The sequence below is a fragment of the Drosophila mauritiana genome, chromosome X, assembly GCF_004382145.1.
Source record: "Drosophila mauritiana strain mau12 chromosome X, ASM438214v1, whole genome shotgun sequence".
Classification (NCBI taxonomy): Eukaryota; Metazoa; Arthropoda; class Insecta; order Diptera; family Drosophilidae; genus Drosophila; species Drosophila mauritiana.
Window position 1 is genome coordinate 17740491 of NC_046672.1, and position 23994 is coordinate 17764484.

Here is a 23994-nt window from a genome sequence, read left to right on the forward strand (position 1 = left end):
GTAAGCTGGCAAATTTTGCCCATTAGCTCCACTGTGCGCTGCCGAATGCAGCCGAGCAGTGATTGTGGTCTTCGGCTCTTCGACTTCGCCTTCGGATCGCTGGATTTTCGCCTTCGGATCGTGAGTTTTGAGCCGGGCTTTGAGCCAGAGTTTCAGTTGATCTTCGGCCGCAAAGGCTAGAGGTTTGAAAATTGTACGATCGGTCCGCTATAGGTTTTCGCTATATTTCGCCCGCACATCGGCAGTTCCGTTACGTGAGTGCAGCGCCGTCGTCTGCGCTGCATGAGGCCAAAGATACAAGCCGAAAAGATACAGATACACGGCAACAACGTTTCTCGGTTGGTTTTGCGCAACTTTGTGAAAAGCGTGATAGAGCCCAGATACGAAAAGAAGTGCGTATTTGTTGTGATTTGTTTTTGTTTGCGTTTGGTGTGCAAGTGGCTTTAGTTTTTCCAAGGTGCATTAATTACCTGGCTCATGGGCCCGGCCCTTACTCTACACACCTTATTTGAGCTATTTTTTTTAAGTGCGGTCTGAGGTGCACAAAGGAAAATATTCAATATTAATTACGATATAAAATAATGTCAATAAGTAGCGGAATTTTTTAATTTTATTTTTAAACAAGAATTGAGTTTGAAGTTGGTTTATAACTGTGTGGATTTTGTTAAGTAAAATTTATTATTTTTTAACCAAGTAAAAAAACATTTTCATTAAATAAGCATTTTAAAGTGTTACTAAAATATAATAATTCTATCTTCTGTGATATATGTTGCTTTAAGCTTCTAAATCAGTAATATTTTAATAATTAAATAGTATTAAAATATATTTAGATAAATTTCAGATACTGCAAGCAGTGTAGCTGCGGATGCTAGTATCATTTAGTGAACTTAAAGAAGCGCTGTTAGGAGGGTCAACCAAAGTGGGTAGGCGTTTCTCCCAGTGCACATGGGCTGCTGCTGCTGCTGCGGCTGCTGCTGCTGCTGCTGCTGCCCCGGCGAAGCGCAACTTTCACGCGCTTCAGGTGAAAACCGTGAGCCGGGTCTTAAATGAGCGAAATGAAGAAGAAGTCGAGTTGAAGCCGCACAGCAGCCGAACTCACTTGATTTGTTGTTATTTTCGGTGTTGATATTATTGGTAAGGTTGCTGTTGTTGCTGGTGACTCTGTTTTTTCCCCCACATTCGCATTGTTTTAACCATTTGTTTCTTTTTTTTGCGTGCTTCACTTTGTGTTTTCGGCTACTGTTTTTGTGTCAGTCGCCGTTTTGCGAAACTATTTCAGAAATGCATATTTCTTGCGGCTTAAATGTGTGTGTCCAACTGACTGAGTTATGCGCATGAAGTGCCTTTCATCATCATCGTGTGCCACTAGAAAACTAGCAGTTTTCTTCCAGTGTTCCACTGCTTGCACTTCTCGCGCTGCACTGCTTGCATCCAGTTTGTTCAGTTCGGTTTGGTTTTTCTTCTGGCCACCAGGTGCATATTATGCATTATTCGATTAAACTTGTTTGCAGACGCATTAACATCAACACCTGACCTCCCCCCGCCCCCCGGCCCCTCGCCCCACCACCCTCGTGGATCAGAAAAAACTAAAAATCATGCTGACATTGACACGAATTGTCGCCGCCAGCAACAACTCAAAGAAAAAAAAACAAAAATAAAAAAAAACTCCAAGAGCCAACAAACAAAAGTCAAATCATACAGTTTAAAGTTGAGTTCCAAGCAAAACTGCCAACTTAAAATTTATGACTAAGATCTGTGGTGCGCGCTCCACAATTAAAGTGCATAAAATTCCATCAATGCCAATGCTGGCCAACAGCAATGAATTATATTAATTTGGCTTACAAATTTGTATTTGGTCAATTCAGTGGCACATTGCACCGCAAGAAAATTGTGCACATAATGAGGTAGTTTCGATTTTAATCATATGCCATTTTGCTTCACTAACTGATGTTTTATTATGCAAATTTAGCTAAGTGGTTTTTATCACATTGAACTGGCAGACAAAGATTCAACTCCAAAGTGTATCGAAGACAAATGGAAAGGGCTAAAATCAATTAAGGAATAACCACACTTAATACCTGAAGTTCAAATCGAGAAACTGCAACTATTTCTTTATTTGAAATTGCATTTGAAGTTTAAACAGACGGATTGAAGACCCCGCGAACAATCAACTCCACTTGATTGTCGGTTGTTGATTGGATCGATTTGCCCGAGGAACAAGGTCGTTTACCACGCATATTATTAAATGCAAATGGGCATTATGTCTGCTAAACGCTGGAAAATTTCCTCGAGTGATTCAAGCATAATTTGTTGGATAATAGCTGCGTTAAGTGTATTTACCCTTGTCTAAATAACTTACAACAATTTCGGCTTTAAACTTCAATACGCCTGTTGTTATATATTGCACATTTTAACTTGCCTATTAACAAAAGTTCACAGCAATGAAATGTATAATTGCCTGGAAAGGAGACCATAAAAAAGCAGCGCAAGCAAATTAAATTTCTTTTGTTCTTGACAAAGCGGAGCGTGGCACACAATTAAACAGAATAATTATATTAAATATGGTGTGTTAATTGTGGCTGTCATTACGCTGGTCGTGTGAGTGGAAAGCCAAAGATAAGTCAGAGTTTTGGATTTTCCGGCTGAGATTCTGGGAAAGATCTGCACGGAGATACCGGGTTTAAGATGCATGCGAGTGTATGATTCCTAATATATTCCCTCATATTATATATGTTGCAAGCGTGCTTTAGACACTCTATATATGTTTCTAAATTAGCTAAATTTGATTTTGTAGGTATGTATGTAGTATATACCTGACCCTTTTCTCGTCTAGTGAATAAATTCTGGCGGTTCTCTCTGCTTTTCTTTGCTATTCATCTCATTGTCGTTGGATAACTGGGCCAGAAAGTTTCATAAGACTAGAAATGATATGGCAGTGCCTGATTAGGTCAACCCGTTCCATGAACCATAACTGGCAACTTGATGCTGTCGCCGGGAAATGACAAAAGAGTCAGCACTGGTATTCGGGTTCGGAGCATACTGTGTTCCCGAAAACTGTGTCACCCGGGTACAATGTACATTGCATGCATGTAATTGTGCTAGTTTTTTTTGGCTTGCAACCAGTTGATTTATGGAGTATTGCTTATTGTTTATAAGCCAACTGTTCTGCATCGCCAATGAGAGTTGCGTGGCCCCACAAAAGAGTTCTGTGCCTCGGGAGGCATAAAAAGCACCTCGAAAACGACCACAAATGGGCGCCACTAATTGCCTGCAGCAGCTATGAAAAGGTACATTGGAAAAAAATCTAGCCCAAAAGCTGACCTCCTTTGCTGCAGATTCACGAGCAATATAGCAAAACAATAACTACACTTTACAAAGTTGTTCCTCTAATAACAGATTCAAAATGCTGATTCACTTTTTGTTGTATGCTATTGCGATATTTGTAAAGGTTCGATTTTATAGCTGATCATAAATAATTTGTATAACATTTTATTATTATTTCGCTGCTGTGCTAGTTTCTTGCAGTGCACTGCCCACATTGGGTTGAAAATCCCCAAAGACGCGAGCGGAAACTTTATGCATTGCTGGTTTTCGTTATATTTTCTTGCCCCAGCTCTTGGCTGTCGACTTGAATCGGATCGGCTTCCTCCCTTTTTGTTTTTTTGAAGTCGCTGGGTCCGTCGTAACAAACAGGAAACTATTTTAACGCTGCCATGCGAAAATTGGCTAAGGAAATTTATATGTGTATTTTTGGTTTTTGGGTTTTCCTTACTTCATTTTAATGTAGCGCTTGTTTCTGGCGATTGCAATCAGGCGTCAGCCATCGGTGGCAAGTTCGTTGCCTAAGTCTTTCGTTTGGCAAGTGGCATTTCGATTTGAAAATTTGAAATATTGTTAAGCGAGACAGGAATACCCTCGACTTGGTTACCCAAGTGTAATAATTCCCCGTAATTGATTATCTTTTTTTTGTAGCTTGTTGGTTTTCAAACAACTAATTGAAAATAACATTTTAGGAAATATAAATAAATTGGCCAAGTTTGAAAGCCTAGTCAGAATGTTAAGTCAGCTTTGCAGCTTTAACGACCAAAGTAGTTTGCAAAATTAAACCGGGAACCTATAAATCACTCTGGATTTCTTCATAATCTGTTCGATTTCTTGGCATGGCATTTACCGTCTGGGCTTGGCGAGCATAGAGTAATGATAATAAAAGTTATAACTATTGCGCCAAGACTCGCATGGTTTTTCATCGGCTTGTATCGACCGTCTTTATTTCTTTGGCTTGACAAATCAATCAAATGGCTTCATGCGAACTTCGATTGCACAAAGACACAAGGCGAAGACAACATTGCATAGGTATTATTGTTTTTAGCTTTGTTTTTAGTTTTGTTTTAAGTTGCGTTTTTTTTGCGTTTTATTTTTTTTTCCGTTTCTCGCCGTCTGGCATTTGGCAATGCCGAGTGGCCATTTCCATTGTCCGCCATTCGTTTGGCTCACGTCCAGAGTTTAATGAGACATTCCGCCGGATGGACGGTCGGTCATGAGGTAGAAAATACAGAAGAAACACCGATTCCCCCGCCAGCCGGCTACAAACTGCACTTTTCTTTGGCACGGTTCGGTTTTCCCAATCGATTTGCAGACTTTCCCAGCCAGTTCTCAGTTCGTCTCACTTTTTTCCATTCAAATGGGACCTACACACGGAAAAAAAGGAAAGGTGTGCATAAACAAGGCTCACAACTTAAATCAAAATAAAGAGACTGCTATTAGCAATCAACTGCTATATTTTATATATTTAAACAATTTTTGTTATGCATTCTGAGTTTGTGATTTTAAGTACTCAAATCTTTTCTCCGTGTGCAGATATCACAGGGGTTCGTTCTTCGTAATGAGCTGAATTAGCCGCCAAACGCGAAAATGAGCAGCGGAAAGCGTCGGAGCCGCCAAATTGGGTTAATCTATTTGAAAGTGGAAGCGTTGGCCGCAGCACCACCAGCTATACATATATATATACATATATATATACTGGCAAAGTCGCATAAAAATCAACATCTGATGGAGCCCATGCGAAAGTCGCCTTAGAAGCATTATTTTGTGCGTTACTTTCCATTTTGTTGGCGATATTCGAGCTGATGCTGACGTTTGTCTCCGCTTTCTCAGAAACTTCACCTGTCAACACGACGGTCTTTCTATTCTTTAACGGTACTCGTCTTTTAATTTCGCTTTTCGACGAACCCATCAGCTTTGAATGTTCACACGATCCGAAGCGAACAAAGGGCCCAAAATGCCCCATACCATCGCGCAATTTAATGATAATTATGTGCTGGCTGGCATCCGTTGGAATCGCTTGGGCTCGGTTTATTGGGGTGATCGGTGGCAGTCACGGAAAGTTGAGGAAATCGTTATTAGCAGGATGCGACCAGCTCGAAGAAAAGCTTTCTTTAATGTCATACATTTTCACAAATTAACCTGCATCACTTGTACAGTTTTAGAGTAATTGAAGTGGCTTTGATCTTGATCAAACTAATTAGAAGCGAAACAGAATGATTCAATTTCCATAATCAAAGCATCAGTATTTCCTGCTAAAACATTTTCTTTATTGCAAATATGTATCTTTGGATTGCTTTGCTGTTTTGAAATATTTGTGCTCTTATTAACATACTTTTGCATTTTTCATTTTTTTAATTTTAATGGATTTCCTGGAAATATCTGAATCATCATTTAAGCATAATAATCTTTTATGTTTGTGGTTCGTAGAAAAACAGACGACTAATCGAGAATATACATTTGTATTAACATTTTAAACGTTCGCCATTATTCTTTATGGTTTATCAACCTGCAAAAAAGCCAATTTAGGTTAATAAAAGGTTGGACAATCTATGGCAAACGTCAGTCTTTGCCAAATTCTTTCGAAATTATCCATTGCACTGTAACAGGTGCATTCGCTGTCTGCTTCACCGATGACAAAATATTTCGTGGGCGGGCAATTTCCCGAGTTTCGAGTATCTGACCAAATAATCTTTTTGTAAATGTTACACAATCTTTGGTCTTTAGATGCTAATTGATAGATCACGTTGGTCGCCAAACGAAAGTGAAATGTTGTTGATTGAAGACCGCATTTGTTAATCGATAGGGGAAACAGTTTAAGTTTTTGTGATTTTTTCGTTTCTGATTCCGCTTCAGATACAGATGCAGATACAGATACATATTCAGTGTCGGTTTCAGTTTCAGTTCCAGTTTGTTGTTTTTATGGCCAAAGGTTTTCACTTTCGTTTGTCACATCTTTTTGGCTCTTTGCCTGAGTCACACCTCCATCCACTCCTCTTGCAATTCGGGGCCGAGTAAATTAGCCAAAAGTCAACAAACAGCGACGGCACTCGACTCTTGAATGTTGGCTTTGTCTGCCTGTTGACCCAAATGTGTGATTCGGCCAAAAAAGCGGTCCGGCGGGATTTAGCGGCCAGAATCGGTCGGCAGTCAAGTGTAAGGTCAATGGACTAGATGTCGCGCGCACAAGATGCAAGTTGCAAGTTGCAAGCTGCAAGATGCAAGATGCGAGTTGCAAGCGACACGAGACGGTCGCACATGCGCAACATCCTGTTCGGGCGCCACTGCAACCGGCCTATTATACAATGGCCAATGGCCACACGGAGCGAAACAAAATCAGCCCAATTGGCCACAAACGCGCTGGCTTGCATACCAAAATGAATGGAATTTACATAACCATGTAAAAACTAAAATAAATATGCCAGCATTTAATTAGGAAGCATTACATACCTTATAGTATCTAATTATTCAAGTATTAATAGAACATAGGCTTACGACTTCCTTTAAAATAAAGTATTTGACTGATTTGCACACTCTACCTATGAACATACATTATAGTTAAATTTTAAAACAATACTTGTTTAGGATTATAATTATAGGCTGTTTGTTAAACAAGATTTTTCCTTATTTTTCTCTGTGTGTAGCGAAAACGTTTAAAGTACATGAGTTTGACTCTTCTGATTGCAGGCGACTGATCGCCAGCCATCAATCAGGCCATCAATCAGTCAATGCCGCTCGTCGCAAATTGGAGCTGCTCTCCCTTCTCGGAGAAAGCCAAAGTGGCAACCTGAAACCTGGACAGTGGACCAGTGGACTCGAAGGGGTCCGATACTCGGTACTCGATACTCCATACTCCATACTCCATACTCGATACTCTACACTCGATACCCGATCCCAGTGGAGTTTGGCGACAGTGTCGGTGTCGGCGGCGTCTGCCTTTTGGCTAAGTCAGTCAGTGAGTCAGACACTCGAACTTGTAGTCATAGTTATAGTCACGACTGCACAACCACGTCTATATCCACATCGTCTTCGCTTTGGCTTTGGTTTTCTGCCGTTGTCGCCCGGCAGGTTCACAAATAAGTGAAAGTGAATTTGTTTATTGTATATTTTGCTATTACCAAAGCGAAAGAGACGCATAACACCATTGAGACAACCGCCATCCACAACTGGGCACTGCAATTCCATTCAGACAGCGAGATAACCAAGGAGACAGCACATCTTGTGGAATTCAATCAATGAAGATCGTTTCAGAACAGCTGGACAACTGCGAAAGAAATCAGCATGCTAAGTGCCAGCTGCATCATTTTGGCGGTGCTCATGTGCCACACGGGAAATGGTGAGTATACGCCCTGTGGGCTCCATTAACTAATTGCCAGTCGGCGGCGCGAAGCGTTAACTAATTTACTTAGTGCTCGACTTGCGTTTGCTTTTAACAAGTGTCTCCGCACATACATTGTATATGTATTTATAGCTGTACACTTATGTGGGCGGTGCGGTGATTGTGTCAATTGAGAAGATGTTTAACGAGCCACTACAATGCGATGATTGCACAATGGTCCAGAGGGCGGATTTTCAAGGGGGATACATATGTGTGCTTATGCGGTGGTTACACCAGCAAAAATGATGGCCTATATGGGTCAGTTACAACTAGTTAGCACATGAATCCGGCTAATCATTAGTAGTTGTAGTAGATATCCTTAAAATAATAGTTTCTGTGTTTTGGAAGACTATCAAGAATAAGAAGTTTTGTTACATGAGTTGTATAATATGATAGATTAAACGCGCGTTCCAATTTCTTTGACAATGTGTTAATTTACTTTAGATTTATTTGTATTTAATTGAAGCTTTTTTTATCTGTGTAGTTTCCATGCTTACAAGTGTCTGATTGTCTGCATTGTGAAGGTAAAACCAATAAAGCCAAGTGCGGCCAAGATTAGTTTACCCTTGAGCAGAGCCATGGCTTGAAGATCTGAGGATCTGGCATTTGATTTCTCTACTAAGATCTGCTGCACATAGAAAGTTTGCAGTTTATGTGTAGATCCTAGGCAGAAATTCCCAGTGAAAACAGAAACTTAAGCTTTTCATATATACGTTTATATTTTACAGGTTTAAAAAAAAATAAATGTAGGTGTATAGATTCCGATTCTATGCAGTTATTTTATCTGTGCATCGCTATTCGATTTTTTAATTTGTATATTTTATAGTCGCCTTAAGTGCTATTCAGTAGTATTTCCCCATTTCCTTTTCTGGGCCCTAGAAGCTCGACGCGTGTTGACAATTTTGGGCTCAGTGCTTGTTAATACCTTTTAGATTCGGCTTTAAAGGTGTTTGGTATTTAGGAATTTTAAAAACGCAATCACGCTTCTGCGATCCATCATATAAACTCACACACGAACAGCGTAGTTATGTCATCCGCGTGGCGTGCGTTTCGTTTCGATTCGATTCGAATCAAAACGAATCGTTTCGAGTGGAAACGTAAGACGGAAAATTAAAATTAAAATAATTCACGCGTTGTCATTGGAAAGAAATTTTAAGTAGTTGTCACCACATTATCGGCTTGGGAAATTAATTGCCATAGCAGGAAACAGCACGTACATATGAACTTAAAGGGCTTAACTAGTTATGAAACCTGAAGAAATTTTAGATACTACCCAAAACAATGAAGAGTAAGACCAAGAAGAGCACGATAATTTAGCTGTTTTGGTGCAAGGCTTAACCGATTGATGGGTTTTCAAAATATAAACAGCACGGGAGGAGCTGTGACAAACTTGGAAACGCCCAACTCGAATATAAATCTAATGTACACGGCGACGAACGTGCTTGCACATAGCAGTACTTACGGTATTGATTGCATTGCAATATACTATTGATTCGCATTTGCCTGCCTTTTGTCTGGTTACTTATAGCCATCGCCCAGGAAGTGGCCAGAACTGTGCCCACCGCGCCCTCGCCCGCCCATTTTGCGGAACTATCGCAGGCGGTCCATGATCAGTTAATGGAGCACGAGGAGCGCCAGCGGGAGCGAGTGCGTCGTGGTCACCGCTCACGGAGGGCAGTGAAACGGGTCTGCTATGGGGAACTGGGCTGCTTCGAGGACTCCGGCCCGTTTGCCTATCTGGAGATGCTGCCCTCGTCGCCGGAGGAGATCAACACCAAGTTCTACTTCTACTCCACACGCCAGCGTTCCGATCGTCCGCTGATGGAGCTGTCCTTTCTGAACATGACCAATGCCTTTCGTGGCAAGCGGGAGACGGAGGTCAGCACCAGTTCACCCGAGGGAACCAGTGGCAGGTCATCGGTCGCCTCGGCCCCAAGTTCCATGTCCGCCGTGAACGCCACCACGTTCACGACCGAGCGTCCTGGTGGCGGGCAAAAGAAGCCCACACCATCAATCGATGACCTCGAGGGATTCGATGAGCTGTCCGTGCGGGTTATTGTCCATGGCTTCGGTTCGGCCTGTCCGCATGTGTGGATCTACGAGATGAAAACAGCTCTGATGGCGGTGGTAAGTGGCGCACCATGTTCACAGTGTCCTTCTTCTTAATAACACTTGCCCATTTGCAGGAGGACTGCATTGTTATCTGCGTGGACTGGGAGAATGGAGCCACCTTCCCGAACTACGTAAGAGCTGCGGCCAACACCCGTTTGGTGGGCAAGCAGCTGGCCATGCTGCTCAGGAATCTGCAGCAGCACAAGGGTCTCGACCTGATGCGCACCCATGTCATTGGATTCAGCTTAGGGGCTCACGTATCCGGATTTGCCGGAGCTGAGCTGCCGGGGCTGTCGCGGATCACAGGTCTGGATCCGGCGGGTCCACTCTTTGAGGCCCAGCATCCGAAGGTGCGACTGGACAGCAGCGATGCGGAGTTCGTGGACGTCATCCACTCGAATGGCGAGAATCTGATCCTGGGCGGACTGGGCTCCTGGCAACCGATGGGCCACGTGGACTATTATCCCAATGGTGGGCGAGTGCAAACCGGCTGCTCGAATCTTTTCGTAGGCGCTGTCACCGATTTCATATGGTGTAAGTATATTTGCTCAAATATATTCTATATAAACTTAGCTGACTAAGTTACCTAATCTTCTACAGCTGCCCAGGCGGCAGAGGATGAGGAGGGTCGTTCCTTGTGCAACCACAGACGAGCCTACAAGTTCTTCATCGACTCGGTGGCGCCACGTTGTCTGTTCCCCGCCTTCCCCTGCGGGAATTACGATGATTTCCTCAAGGGCAGATGCTTTCCCTGCGCCCAGGATGATGAAGATCTGGCCGAGGGTGTGCCCAGGTGCGGCAACATGGGCTACTATGCCGATCGTTCCACGGGCAGGGGTCAGCTGTACCTGCTCACCCGCGAGGAGGAACCCTTCTGTGCACACCAGTTCCAACTTCAGATCTTCAACTCCTTCAACGATCTGCCACTGCGCACCATAGGTCGCTTGGAGGCGATCCTCGAGGGAGATGGTGGTCTCAACGAGACCTTCGAGATATCCGAGTGAGTATGAGGGTGATCAATAAGTCAAATTACCTGTTCCTAACATAATTCACCTGCAGGAAAGACGATGCGGAGTTCTTCGCCGGCGACATAGTGTCCAAGATCATTGTGCCGCATCCGGCACTGGGATTCCCCACCACACTGAGCCTGCACTACAAGTCGTACAGCGGGTGGTTGAGCAAGGGCCTGCCGCATTGGGACATCGACAAGGTGGTGCTGACGGACAGCTTTGGCCGCAGTCACTCCTTGTGTCGCCCCTCCACGAAACTGAGCAGCGGCAGTCCGGTGCGTCTGCGCCTTCAGGCGGGCAACTGTGAGCTGGACAACCAGGAGGACTATGGGGCGTACACCACCCAACCACCGGCTGCACCACCTGCACAGCACGCGGGCAATCCCACGGTGGCAGTGCCCACCGATGTGCCCGATTCCAGTGTCCAGGAATCCGGCTTGGCGGCATCGGTGGATGGCGTGGAGAGCGCCAAGCAGCGCAAGGACATCTTCAATTTGGGCACCAGCTTCAAGTTGGCACGCAATCAGACGTACCCCCTGGATCAGGGCGACGAGCTGCCGTGGCAGCCGATCTTGGTGGGCAACTCGCTGGATAACGAGACTGCTGAAGCCGCGGAGTCCAGTCGCAGTCTCTCAGACTCGATTGCCGGCGAGATCTTTGAGCCGGTGCTCAAGGATAGACGCCTGGCGGTGAATAGGGGGCGAAATCTACAGGATTATGCCACTACCGACAGTCCGGAGATTGTGGAACCCGTTCTGAAGGCCACCACACCGCGTGTTAAGCAGGGCAAGGATCTGGATTTGTCTGAAAGTGAGTTGGCTGCTGGCATGGTCACAACATTGGGGGCCATTACGTCTGCAGTGGCGGGCTCTTCCCGCCTGCCCGCCAAGACGATGGCTCAGGTGGGCACCGGACGATCTCCGGATCCGGATGAACCGCAAACCGTCCAGCTGCTGCCATTCCGACTGGGCGAACTGCTTCAGCGGGCGGAGCGGTATGCTCGGGAGACCCTTCTACCGCTCATATCCGTGCAGGCGCCGCGCTTCTTCGGCTTCAATGTGACGCCCCACGATCGGGAGCCAGTGCGTCCGGGGGAATCGCGCAAGCCACGCTATATTCCACGCTACGAGGAGTCGGCCTTCCTAAACACCAGTTCGAATGCCAGGAGGCGATCGCAGAAGGCCTCGCGCCGTTCGTCAGTGCAGCAGAGAAACCTCCTACGACTCGTGCGAGCGCGATCCCACGGCCTGGAGGATGGCGAAGGTGGTTCGGATGAGCAGCGGGAGGGACAGCGGGAGCAGCGAAACGAGGTCAACTACTACACCAATGTGCTGCAGTCGGAGTCGCGGTCCATGCGACCCGAGGCACCGGAATATAGACCCGTATTCATCGATCTGCCCACCTATAAGCCGAAGACAGCAGCTGCATTTTCCACCTCCGCTGCCGTTTCCGCTCCGCTGGCATCCGCTGCCGTTTCCGGTTCCGTTTCCGTATCAAGGGCCAGAAGGCGTGGCAGATCACCAAAGCTAATTCCCTGATATTCAGACATGCAGCTGGCTAAGCTGTCCCGCCATCGGGGATGAACACTTTGTGATATGCACACCAGATCGTGGCTATGGCACGGCTCCAGAAACCCCATCCCATTTCGATCCAAATCCCAATCCGGATCACTCATTCGCATTACACCCATCCTCCTCCTCACACTGTAAATATTCGAACGAGCAAGCAAAGGTACATAGACAATGAAATGGAATTTCAAATCGTGGGATGTTGCATCGTAGAATAAGATATTGAATGTAAGAATTTAAATGTGAGAAATTTAGTTGGTAAGATAAAGCCTATTGTCGAGGGTCTCGACCTTAAGATACCAGAATATAATGGTTGCATTTCAATTTCTTCGGGGTTTCATTGCCTTCTTAAGTGGGTATCAACATACATGTGCATACCTTTTCTTTTAAATAAATATTAATTTTAAAGTGTAAACGAAATGACTGCACATTTTCTGTTAAGGAGCACTGTAAAGTGCTGAAACTAACAGCGATCAACTGCTTGCTGCTAGCAACGCTGTCAACGGTTCACAATAGTGAGGCACTGCTTGCTTACTGAAATTCAAAATGAAACGCGCTCTTTTAATTTTCCTTTTAGCATAATTTATTTTATATACTTTCCATTTAATTTGTTTTATGTTCATAAAGTAACGTGTGTCTGCCTCTGTCTGTGTAGGTGTGTGTGTGTATGCTTGAGCATGTGTGTGGCTTGTTTCTTTTTCATATATTTTTGTTATTATTCACTTAAATTTGTTCGTTTTGTAAGCTGCTTTGATTTGAGATCCAATTTGGTTGGTTTCAATTTACAATGATTGTAAAAATTGATTTATGGTTTTCGCCACCTTGGCTTGGATTTAGCATTTCAACCATTGCTTTTAAATTTATCGAAAGTCAAATGGTAGATTTTTGTGCTTGCTGGCCTTGTTCATTTGTTTGTTCTCTTGTTTGTTTGCTGCTTGTGGTTTTGGTGTTGTTTCTCCTTGTGTGTTTGTTCTGTGTCTGTTTGCCTTTGTTTTGCTTCCTAGCTGTGTGTTTTTATCTTTATCTTTTTCTGGTTTGGTTTGTTTTGGTTTCGTTTTCTCTCGTATTTAATGTATAATAATCATTTTGGTTTTCTTTTGTTTTTGGTTTAACTATTTATAAAACATTTCATTTTAGAATCTTAACAACATATATATACATGTATATATATATTATATACATATATATATATACATATACTTTTTATAATTGTTGCGGCGTTCATTCTGTTATAATTTGATTTACTTAAGTGTTATTTATGTATACGTTTAATATGTAAATTTGTTTAGCATTAATTCATAAGTAGTTTTTCCATATGCCCATCTCTGTTCTTGCTGCTATTGGTTTTTAATTGTTGTTATTATTGTTGTACGCATAATTTACATGGAGTGACTACCGCATTCGTAATGCTAACTCTTATCCCTTCTATCCGCTGCTCGCATCCTATATCCCATATGCCTCCTACATACATATATCTGCTATATATCCTGCCTCCTACTTGATCTGGGCCTAATACGTTGCTCTCTGTGTGTGGTTGTGTGGTATTATCTAGGCATAGTTATCATCTTTACTTGCATTTACTTTTATTGTTGTATTTCGCATGCTTGAGCTAAATATATATTTTTGTTTGGTAGTGTTGCACTTTATTTAATCGAAATGAAGACTCGGAATGGAATCGAAATCGAAATCGATAATGAAGACTGATTTGATTTGATTTGGTTTGAATTGGTTTGAACTGAATGATGTGGTCTGGAACTTTCAAGTATATATGTATGTATGTCAAGTCCGACTGATCGAACATTATACATAGATATATGTCTGCAGTCCCGCGGCTTGTGTGTATATACTTGTTGTTTGTTGTTGTTGTAATCTTTATTTGTTTTATTCCAGTCTTTGTTTTTATTCATTTTATTCGCTTCTCCTCCGGCTTCTCTGTCCACCTCATCGATCCTGAAACGAGCAACGAAGGAATCTGCGATTCCTGGACTATTTGGGGGTCTATGGGGGAATCTACTGGAAGGGGCAAGCTGGACTTAGCTAGACTCTGCAGACTGTACTTGATCCTAGGCATATTACTTCGGTCATAATTAAACATAGTTCTCTCTTCTCTTCGCTTCGCTTCTTTTTCACTTCACTTCCGGCTCACTTCCACTTCCGCTTCCGCTTTCTAATACCCTTAATTATTTTGGCAAGTTATCTTTACTTTGTTAATAGTTTTTTTTTTGGTTTTTGGGAATTCTTACTTTTGTTTTGTGACTCTTGTTTTTGGTTTTTATATCACTTTTAGTTGTAGTCTGGCCAAGTTGGTTCCTCTCCTCCTTTTGCCCTCAAATTATCCTTTCTATCATTCCTATGCTGCGGTCTCTCTGCATCATTTTTTTTTTGGTTTTTAATAGTAAGCTTCATTTTTCTTAGCGATTTCTCAGTTTAATATTAGTTTGTAAATTACGCTTATAAAAAAAAAAAATATTTTTAAATTTGGTTTATCCGTTTGCATGACTTGAAGACGATATGTTTTTAATTGTATTATTATTTGTATGCCTATATAGAGATTATTGTGTAATTATCGTAGTTAATATTAAGAATATTTTATATGCAATCTTGTGGTATTTTGTTATTGCTCATTGGGCTTATCTAATCGGTTGGCCGACCGAGAACTTCTCAACGAATCGAACGAACTAAAACCAAACTGAACTCGGACGCAGGTCCGTGAATCCAATCATCCAATAATCCATTAATCCACAAATTCAAAAATCCGCTAATATATAATGCTAATGGATATGGCCGGGACATTGACATGAGTACACAACATGGGATGCTTCAACATTTGCTACTAGTATATACATACATATATAATATATATATTCGTATATAGGTAGGGCCGATCGGAGCATGAATGTGTGTCTGTGTTCGTGTGTGTGCAAGCAGGCGTGTTTCTTTAAGGCCAAATCAAGTATACGTAAGAATGACTTTCGGTTCTAGTTGATTCTCCCTCTCTTTCCCGCGCTAATTCTTCGCCGCATTCTCATTCTCATTCGCTATCGCCTTCTCATTCTTTTTCTTTATCTTTATCTCATTCGTTTGCTGTGTGCGTGTGGACGGTTTTCAAAGCTGTAAATTGATTCGATTTATTTAACGTTTTTTTTTCTCCCCGCTCTTATATTTTTTGCTTGGTTTTCCGTTTTTTTCGGTTTTTTCATTTTTCGTTTTTACATATTTACAGATTGCTTCGGTATAAATATTGGTTTAAATTCTTCTTAATTACAACAAGCAGCAAATCAATAAAAACTTTTTATTCAGTCGCATATCTAACAAAAAAAAAAACATATTTATATATATATATCCGAATATATATAAATATCATATATGTGTGTATGTATATATGCCTGCGTTAGCTTAGTTCTCAACATGGTAATCCCATCTATCCCATCTTTAACTCCAAAGTTATATCATCGTTATCGTAATTGTTAACGTAACACTACGTAATCCTCACCATCCAAATCTTCTGGCTTGTGAGATGTTTCTTCTGTGGTCCAAAGTAACTTGTGGGCTCCCTCGTCTGATTCTCCTCCCTCCATTTCGATTTTCATAATTCGTTTTGGTTAGCAAGAGCAGTAGAAGCAAAGCTTTGTAGGTAGGATTCTAGGTATAGAGAAATTTAGATATGGCTTCGATCGATCTATTTGCACGCTGACATTCGGCACTATGCACTGCACAGTGAAGCAGTGGAAGCAGTTCAAACGTATTTGTATCTTATGTTGTATAGAATTGATATATCGAATGCGCATGCAAATTGAAATTGATAATTTTGGTTTTACCCCTAACGATTTTCCTATCCGATTTTTTTTATAGCTTTTAGTTTTCTTTTTCCGTTTGCCGTTTTCTAGGAATTTGACAAAAGTTGAAGTCGCTAGATTGAACGCTTTTCAAGTGAGAAGATTTCGATTGTTATCAAATCACAAAAATCAGGAAGACAGCGAATCAAGTTACAACTCATGAACATGTTTGTGTGAGCTATTAGATCCTAAAGCTTCTGTTTCTGTATCCGTATCTGTATCTGTATCTGTGTGTTCTGTGCGTGCAGTGGAGACAAAATAAAGACACATACAACATGCAACAGTTCTGAGGAATATATACGATTTATACTGCATATCTCTCGAGTTGAGAACTGAATATCGAAGCTGTTACAGCCGTCTCTTTTTCCTAAGGGAAGACAGGCTAAACTAAACTAAACTAGAAACTATAATAGACTGTATTTAACCAAACAAAAGCAGGTCCATGCACGTGGGCATCACAAGGGTCTCTATAAGAGATCATAGCTAGTACTGGATGAGCCAGGATTCTCCTACAGGTCTCATATAAAATTTGCAATTGGTTTCCTCTTTTTGGTTTCTTGGTTCCTAAATGGAAAGATCAGCGCGGTTTCTTCTAGATTTTGTTCTTGTGGCATTCTTTTTTTTGTGGCTGTTTTAGGTTGTCTGTATTTGCTAAGTTTAATTATTGTTTTTGTATCGTTAGCAGCTTTCCTTATTTTTGGTTTTAGGTTCGTTTTTGTATTCCCTTTAGTTAGCTATGATTTTGGTTTTTGGTTGGTTTTTGCTTGTTTTTTTTTGTCGTTTAATATTTATTTTGTGTCTATGTCTATTTGTTCAGCTTCAGCTCTGACTCACTTATTTACAAAATAGCAGTTTTACTTTAGTTTATGTATATTTAATTATATATGTAAATGTATGTATATATTTAATATATATTTATTTATATATAATCCTTTTATTACTCATTCTTTAAACTTAACGGCAGTTTTGATGTTTTTAGCATTATCATGTGTGTCTCATGTGTCTATGTGTATGGCTGTGTTGGTAGTGTCAACGAAATATCAAAACAGCGCTCGAGTTAAATGGATGTCCTTTATACGAAAATAATCAATCATCGGACGATGCCTAATTGTCAAAATAAGCTTAGGGCTTTCCATTTTATAAACTGCAATAATTAATCTCATATATCTCTAAGTAAATTATTGGTATTAATGCGAGGAAAACGTTTCGAAATCAAATCGATATCTAAAATATTGAATGAAACATATCAACCGAGCACTGTTTTAACGACGATAATCCGTCGTTCCATATTCCTTTTCTATTTTGCCTTGCCTTTAGTTTGCCCTTAGTTTTCCGTTTCCGCTACTTGTTGTTGTTGTTGTTTTGGTATTTTCTTTCGGTTTAGTTTGTTTTACTAATATTCTGACTAATATTTAATAATAGAGCATAATTTAAAGATGAAAATAAAATTAGCAGATATTGTATGTTTGTTTTTGTCTGGTTGTTGTTGTTCTTTGTTTTTGTTTTGCTAGCTTCTAAAGAAAGGAAGAAACTCCAATTAGATTAGTCTACTAAGATAATTAGATTTTGGTTTTGTTTGTTTTTTTTCTCGTTTTTTGTTTTATATGTTTTGTTTTGTTGTTGTTAACGATTGTTAGTTGTTAATTGCTAAATTTGAACATAGGTATCAAGTAGAGTTTTTTCATTGAGTGTGTGTGGACGTGTGTGTGTGTAAGTGTTTTCGGTGTATAGATTACCAGAAGGAAAATGAAAGGAGAAACAAGGAAATCCCTATTGAAGGCCAGTCCATATTTGACTCTTTTTGGTGTCTACAAATACTCTAATTCAAGCTGAGTGAACTGGCACTGTGTCTGTGTGTGTGTTGTGTCTGTGTACATTTGCTGTTTAATTTACAACTACGTTGCTTACTAATTATTATAATTATATTTTAATTGTATTTATTAATAAAATTCTAAATTAGACTGCTTTTGATGACGTTTCTGGCATCCAACGTAGCATTTCACTGCGCAAATTTCGTCCATTTTCCATTTGTTTGACTGCGAAATAGAGTCAAAGGAGAAAGATAAAGAGTGTGACCGAAAAATGCAATGTTGCCTAGTTATATACATATATTTGCAATACAGATATAATAGAAGGACAAGCGTGTGCTACTTTGATATATTTATTACTTTTGATTTAGTGCTACAATTCGAAAGAAATTGCATTATCATAATAAAAGTTATAAAAACAAGACAAAAATAATCCATTAATTGACAGAATTAACTGGTATAAACGACTATATTTTGGTTTCTATTTCAATGTATGTATTATTTTAGCAAAGGTTGTACTAATTTATGAAATTTTTCAAATGTCAAAAGTTATTGGCGCCCAACATGGGACCGAGCTAAAGTGACTATAGTACTTGGCGCCCAACGTTGGGGCACTGATTATACTTACGCAAACCAATACTCACCTAGTAGTCAGACGTCGGTCTCAATACTGACGGCCATCGCGTTATTGTGCCTTAACTGTAAACTATTTGTGCTCCTTAGGCCGTTCTGGCCCAGCTGCTGCTGCTGCGTCATCTGCTGGCCATGCGGCGACTGCGACTGCTGCTGGAGCTGCAGCTGAAGCTGGAGCTGCTGCTTCTCGAATGACTGCTGTGTCCTGAGAAACGGCACCATGTGGCGGCCCGTGTGATCAGTCAGACCTGGCGTGGTTGCATCAATGCCATCATCCAAATCCATTATGTCCGACGACGATTCGGAGAGTGAGGATTTCTTCAAATGTTGACCTATATCCGGGGTCGTGGATCAGATACAACGATTAGCAAGGGGATATTATATCGGTTGCACAGAGTGGGCGGGAATCAGGGATAGGGGATCATTTTTTCTTTTTTTTTTGGGATTTTCTTAACCGCTAGTAGTAGTAGTATGTACCTAGTGCACCAGGTAAATATGAACAACTTGTAACGTGGTTGAAATTTTGGCTCTGCATCTCCTCCTGATCCGTTTCGCGGTGATAGAAGTAATTGAAATTACTGACGATAACCGGTACCGGCAGTGCGATTGTCAGCACACCAGCGATCACGCACAAAGAGCCGACAATTTTGCCCCAGAAGCCGACGGGCCTGGATGCATTTTTGTTGAATGCATTCGTTTGTTTAATGGCAATATTTGTGGATTCGATTCATGTTTGTCAATGGTCATTGTCATTGGGTGTGTTCGAGTTCGAATTGGTTTGTATATTTAAATCGATTCGTTTCGATTCGGTTCGATCCGATCCGATCCGTGTTTAAATATGCAAATTCGTTTCAAAGTCAATTGAATTTGGTGTGTTTTGTTGGTTTTTGATTTGGTATTGGTATGAAGAAGAACGTAGAAGAAGAACGCAGTATGTAAATCAGGTGGTAAAAAAACAAACAAGTAGAAATGAGTTATAAGTTTTGATATATTCGATATACTATTCTAGATAGTGGGTTAGATTTGGGATCCGGAGCTCGTGGCTCCGGGCCCAACTAAAGTGTTAAAAACTTGTTAAAAACGCAAAAAAGAAAAACGTGTCACAACAGATACATATGGGTTACATAAACGAAGCGATACGAGTTGGGTTTACAAATGGTCGGCTGGAGACGTTCGAGTAAGTATCCGTGGGTGGGGAGGCAGGTGGAGAAGCGATAACTCAACTCAGGGGAAAGCAAAAGTCAAAACTATAAGCTCAACTAGGTATTGGTATATATAGGTATAGGGGTGGTATTGTTATTGTTATTGTTCTGGTTAATGGTATTCGTATAGGTATTTGTATGCAAACATCGAAAGCAATTCGTTGGCGGTAACCAAAATCGGTTACAACAACCAACTGGGTGGTGGGTAACTATGAACTCAAATCAAAACCAAAGTCGAAACCGTAAATTAATTTCAAAAATCAAGAAGACGAAATTATGGTGGCATACTATTCGTACTTATACATATAGATTGATGGGTGGATTGCGGGTTGATTTGGCTAACGAAAAACCGAAGCGTACTTATTGCCAAATGGAATAAACAAAATGTGCCGGCGTTTGGCGTCGTCGCTGTTAAACTTGACATAAAATGAATATACATAGATAGAGATGTGTGGAAAAACCAAAGCAAATCGAACCGATCCTCGCCGATCCTCGTTCAGGGATCGGCGATCGGTTAACGGTGAGGGATAGCAAAAGGAGCCATCCGCCGACTGCTTCGGCACACACACACACTGACACAGCGGTGGGGCGCGGAGGTGGGAGGGAGACACATAGCTGGAGCGACTGGCCTTCGAGTTCTTCTTCTTTTTTCGCTTCTTCTTCGTCTGGTTCATCTCGTCCAATTCTTCTTCATCGTCGCCGTACGGAGCTTGCTCGTCTCCTCTGCTTTGGATCGTCTGTATAGACTGTCTGACTGTATGTTTTGAACTGACTGTACTTTTGGGTGCATGATTCAATAAGTTTTCTTTCGATAGTCTGTGTGTGTCATGACTGTGTGTGTGTGCTCAAAATTTTTGATTTCTCTTTTAGGATGATCATGGCGAATGGCTGATGAGTGGGTGGACAAAGCTGCTCGGCAATTCTCCCGACCAAACAGTCTAATTGCCGTGCAGCAGAGGATGTGTGTGTCTTCTTTTTTAATTGGGACGTGTTCTTTTTGATGTGTTCGTAACATAGAGATTAGGTATAGTTAAGCGATCGTAATTAGGCAAAGAGTAGTAGCTGATATAATGCTCATTCGAGTACTCGAGTCAAGGAACGAAATCAAAATCAAAGCGAGAGAAAAAACGTGTTCAAAGTGAGTAGAAAAGCCAAAAAAGTTTCGATTTAACTCTTTAGTTGGTGTATGCATTCCTGTGTGATAGTGTCTGTGTGTTTAGAGTGTGTTGGGTGTATTTTGGGTATGTTGGTTGTGGAGATATAGGTAGCAAGTAAGTTGTATTTTTATGCAAATGTGCTAAGCGTGCGCCGTTGTGTATATTTCTTGCAAAAGTTTTGCAATTTGTTTTTTGTTTGCTTTTGATTTGGGATTGCTTTGCTTTTGCTTTTTGTTTGCTTTGATTTGCTTTGCTTGGATTTGAATTTGCTGGCAGATTGCGCTTGACGCGATCTGATTCTGGTACTGTCGCGATCTCAATATCGATTTTCGATTGTTATTCGATTTCGATTGGATACAGCAACTGATTGCACATGCACCGGAATCGGGAAGCACAGGGAAACGGGACTTAGGAGCAGAAGCAGGAGCCGCACAGCCTCAGCATTTTGACAGGGCTGTTAGATCTTCCTAGTTGTTCGTTGTTGTTCAAGACGCTGATGTTGTTGCTGCGGCAGATGCTGCAGATGCTACAGATGCTGCTGCTGCAGTTGCTGCTACTGCTGCTGCTGGCATTTCTGGTTGCGATAGCGTTAATGATATAGCGATAACGGTAACGGCAACGATAACGGTTACGGTATAGCAGGATAGCGCAGGAGCGTCGGCTGAGCAGGTGCAGGCGGCTGAGCGCTGAAGCGATTCTTACAGTTTTACATTCGGCGCAGGGGGGAAAACGTAAGCAAAAGTTTACAAAATATTCCATATACGATTATATCAATAATATGGTCAATGCTTATACGTAATCGAGAGTGGCATATAGCGCAGATCCGAGGGCATAGGCAAAATCAAAATGAAGATTCATACGCAGAAAAAAAGTTGAAATAAAAACGAATACGATTAGTCAAAGTCAAAACATAATACAGAAATATATATATAGAGAGAGAGAGATACAATTTTATGGGAAAACCGACTGAGACTGCGTTTTTTCTTGGGGAGCGAGAGAAATTTATATAGTATAAATATATATTCATATCAAAGGGCATTGTTAACGAGACGGAGACATAGATATAGGATAACCGGGGGTTTGGAGAGGGGTCTCGAGGGTTTTTAAACTCACCGTTCGCTGGATTGATTAGCATCGCTTTGCCTGCCGGGGCCGGATTTAACCTGTTTGGACTTCAACTTTCCAAGATTTTCAGTAAGTTGTAAGGGTATTCTTTTTTAAGTGTACTCTCGTTACTTTTATCACTCGATTGATCGCTATATCTGCGATTAGTGTGTGCTCACGGCGATAGTATGTGTATGCATTTCATTTGGGGGAGTGTGGGGGTAGGTGGGCAAAAGAGCTAAACTACGCTAGGGAAATGTCTGCAATGGTATGTGCTACTGGCATGGCATGGCATACATATATATATGTATATATGTATGTATATATAGTATATTTACTGTAGGTATAATGGTATATGACTCGGGTGTGTGTGTGGGGTGGTCTGTCTGCGTGTTCGAAAAGAAAAGGGGAGGTGCCAAGCCCCCCTTTTCGGAGGGAAGGGTCTGGACTTAGATCTAGGTAACTAGAGCCAAGGCTTATAATTACGATAACTGTATAAGGAATAAGAATAACGTAGTGACTAACTAGATCTAATGCCATCCCTTGCGAATAGGCCTACCCAACGAAATAATAAGTTAGAAGTAAGATCACAAAGCAAATACTACCAGCTAGTCTAAAATGGATCAAATGGGGCTTTCGGGACCAGTCGATTGGATTATTGCCTAGGTATCGGTATATCGATAGATTGGCAGATTGGTAGAGATGGTGGTAGATTACAGCTAGAATTGTTCGAATGAATTCGAATTGCGCCATTGCTTGCTTGTTTATTGGTTAATGATTTCTTGGAAATTTATTTATTTTTTATTTTTATTGAATAACGATTATAAAACATTTCATTTTTAATCTTAACAACATTTCCATTTTTGTTTGGTTTCGTTTTCTTTTGTTTTCATTATGCGTTCTTTTGTTTCTTTCGGTTTAATTTCTGTGTGTGAGTTTCGGTTTTCGTTTTAGCTTTGTAATATCTTATCGGGCGTAATACTAGATTTTTGTCAATGGGGATTATTGTGACTGTGTTCGAATCGAGTTTTGTATTATATGTACGTATGTATGTTATCATTATCATCTGCTTTCATGTACTTGCTTGTGACTGGGTCTTGTTCATTGGTTCTGCATTATTGTTACTATTATTATTCCGAAATTATGCTATTTCTGATACTACTCGTAAATGTCTGCGGTTCGGGTGTAGTTTTTCAAATTGAAAGTTCTATGCGATTCGATTCGATACGATTCAGTTCTGTCCGGTCCGGTCCGGTTTGGTTGGTATTGTATGGTATTGTATGGTGGTGTGTGGTGTTGTGTCTTGAACTTCTAACTAAACCTAAACTTATTTCCTGGTAGGTTCAATCAAGGCCAAATTAGAATTAAAAATCAATTAATTAATTTATCAATGTTTTTGGTTTTTGCTTTTGCTTTTTAAGTGTACGTTTTTTTTAAATCTCTATTTGCAGTCTTTGTCCTTAATAGAAATTTGCTTTCTTTTTGTTTGTTCTTGAAGCATTGAGAAGATTTTGAAAGATTTTATTTTTTTTTTGTTTCCATTTGTTGGTTTATGTTTTGATTTACTCGTACATGGCATATGGTAAATGTGTATTGTTTCATTATAGTCCGTACAATCAAAATGGTTTTCATTATTTTTATATAAATATTCCTTTTTGTTTACGTATGCGTGTTAAGATTTTTTCGTTAGGCTTGCAATTAAATTTAATGGAAAACTTGAAAAGATTGTTTTTGGTTTGAATTGAACTGGAGAAGTCGAATGTTTGTTGTGGCGTGTTAGTGTTATATTCGAAAATAATTATGCATCATTAGTTAGACTTTATCTTTTGAGTTATTCGTGGTTTTCATAACTTAGTTCTTGCTTT

The 23994-nt window shown here is 40.9% G+C and overlaps 2 protein-coding genes across 4 annotated transcripts in view; one reads left to right on the forward strand and one right to left on the reverse strand.

Moving 5' to 3' along the window:
- The first annotated feature begins 148 nt into the window (after window positions 1-148).
- Window positions 149-12713, forward strand: LOC117147826. Of its 3 annotated transcripts, none has more exons than XM_033314884.1 (6): window positions 149-392; window positions 6966-7657; window positions 9228-9826; window positions 9886-10345; window positions 10412-10811; window positions 10871-12713. In XM_033314884.1, exons 2-6 carry the CDS (start codon window positions 7603-7605, stop codon window positions 12357-12359), a joined length of 3003 nt encoding a protein of 1000 aa, XP_033170775.1. In that variant the 5' UTR covers window positions 149-392; window positions 6966-7602; the 3' UTR covers window positions 12360-12713. The 3 variants fall into 3 exon arrangements, with proteins under 3 accessions (XP_033170775.1, XP_033170774.1, XP_033170776.1); XM_033314883.1 differs by having other exon boundaries at window positions 7009-7657; XM_033314885.1 differs by having other exon boundaries at window positions 149-338; window positions 7009-7657.
- Window positions 12714-14632: 1919 nt separating this feature from the next.
- The window catches only part of LOC117148944 (potassium voltage-gated channel protein Shaker), a 112596-nt gene continuing 103234 nt past the window's right edge, over window positions 14633-23994 (reverse strand). The window contains exons 10-12 of the mRNA XM_033316678.1: window positions 19144-19334; window positions 18678-18998; window positions 14633-18261 (exon numbers count right to left, since the gene is read on the reverse strand). Of these exons, the coding sequence (XP_033172569.1) occupies window positions 18685-18998; window positions 19144-19334 (505 nt within the window). The 3' untranslated portion in view covers window positions 14633-18261; window positions 18678-18684. The remainder of the gene's footprint in view (window positions 18262-18677; window positions 18999-19143; window positions 19335-23994) is intronic.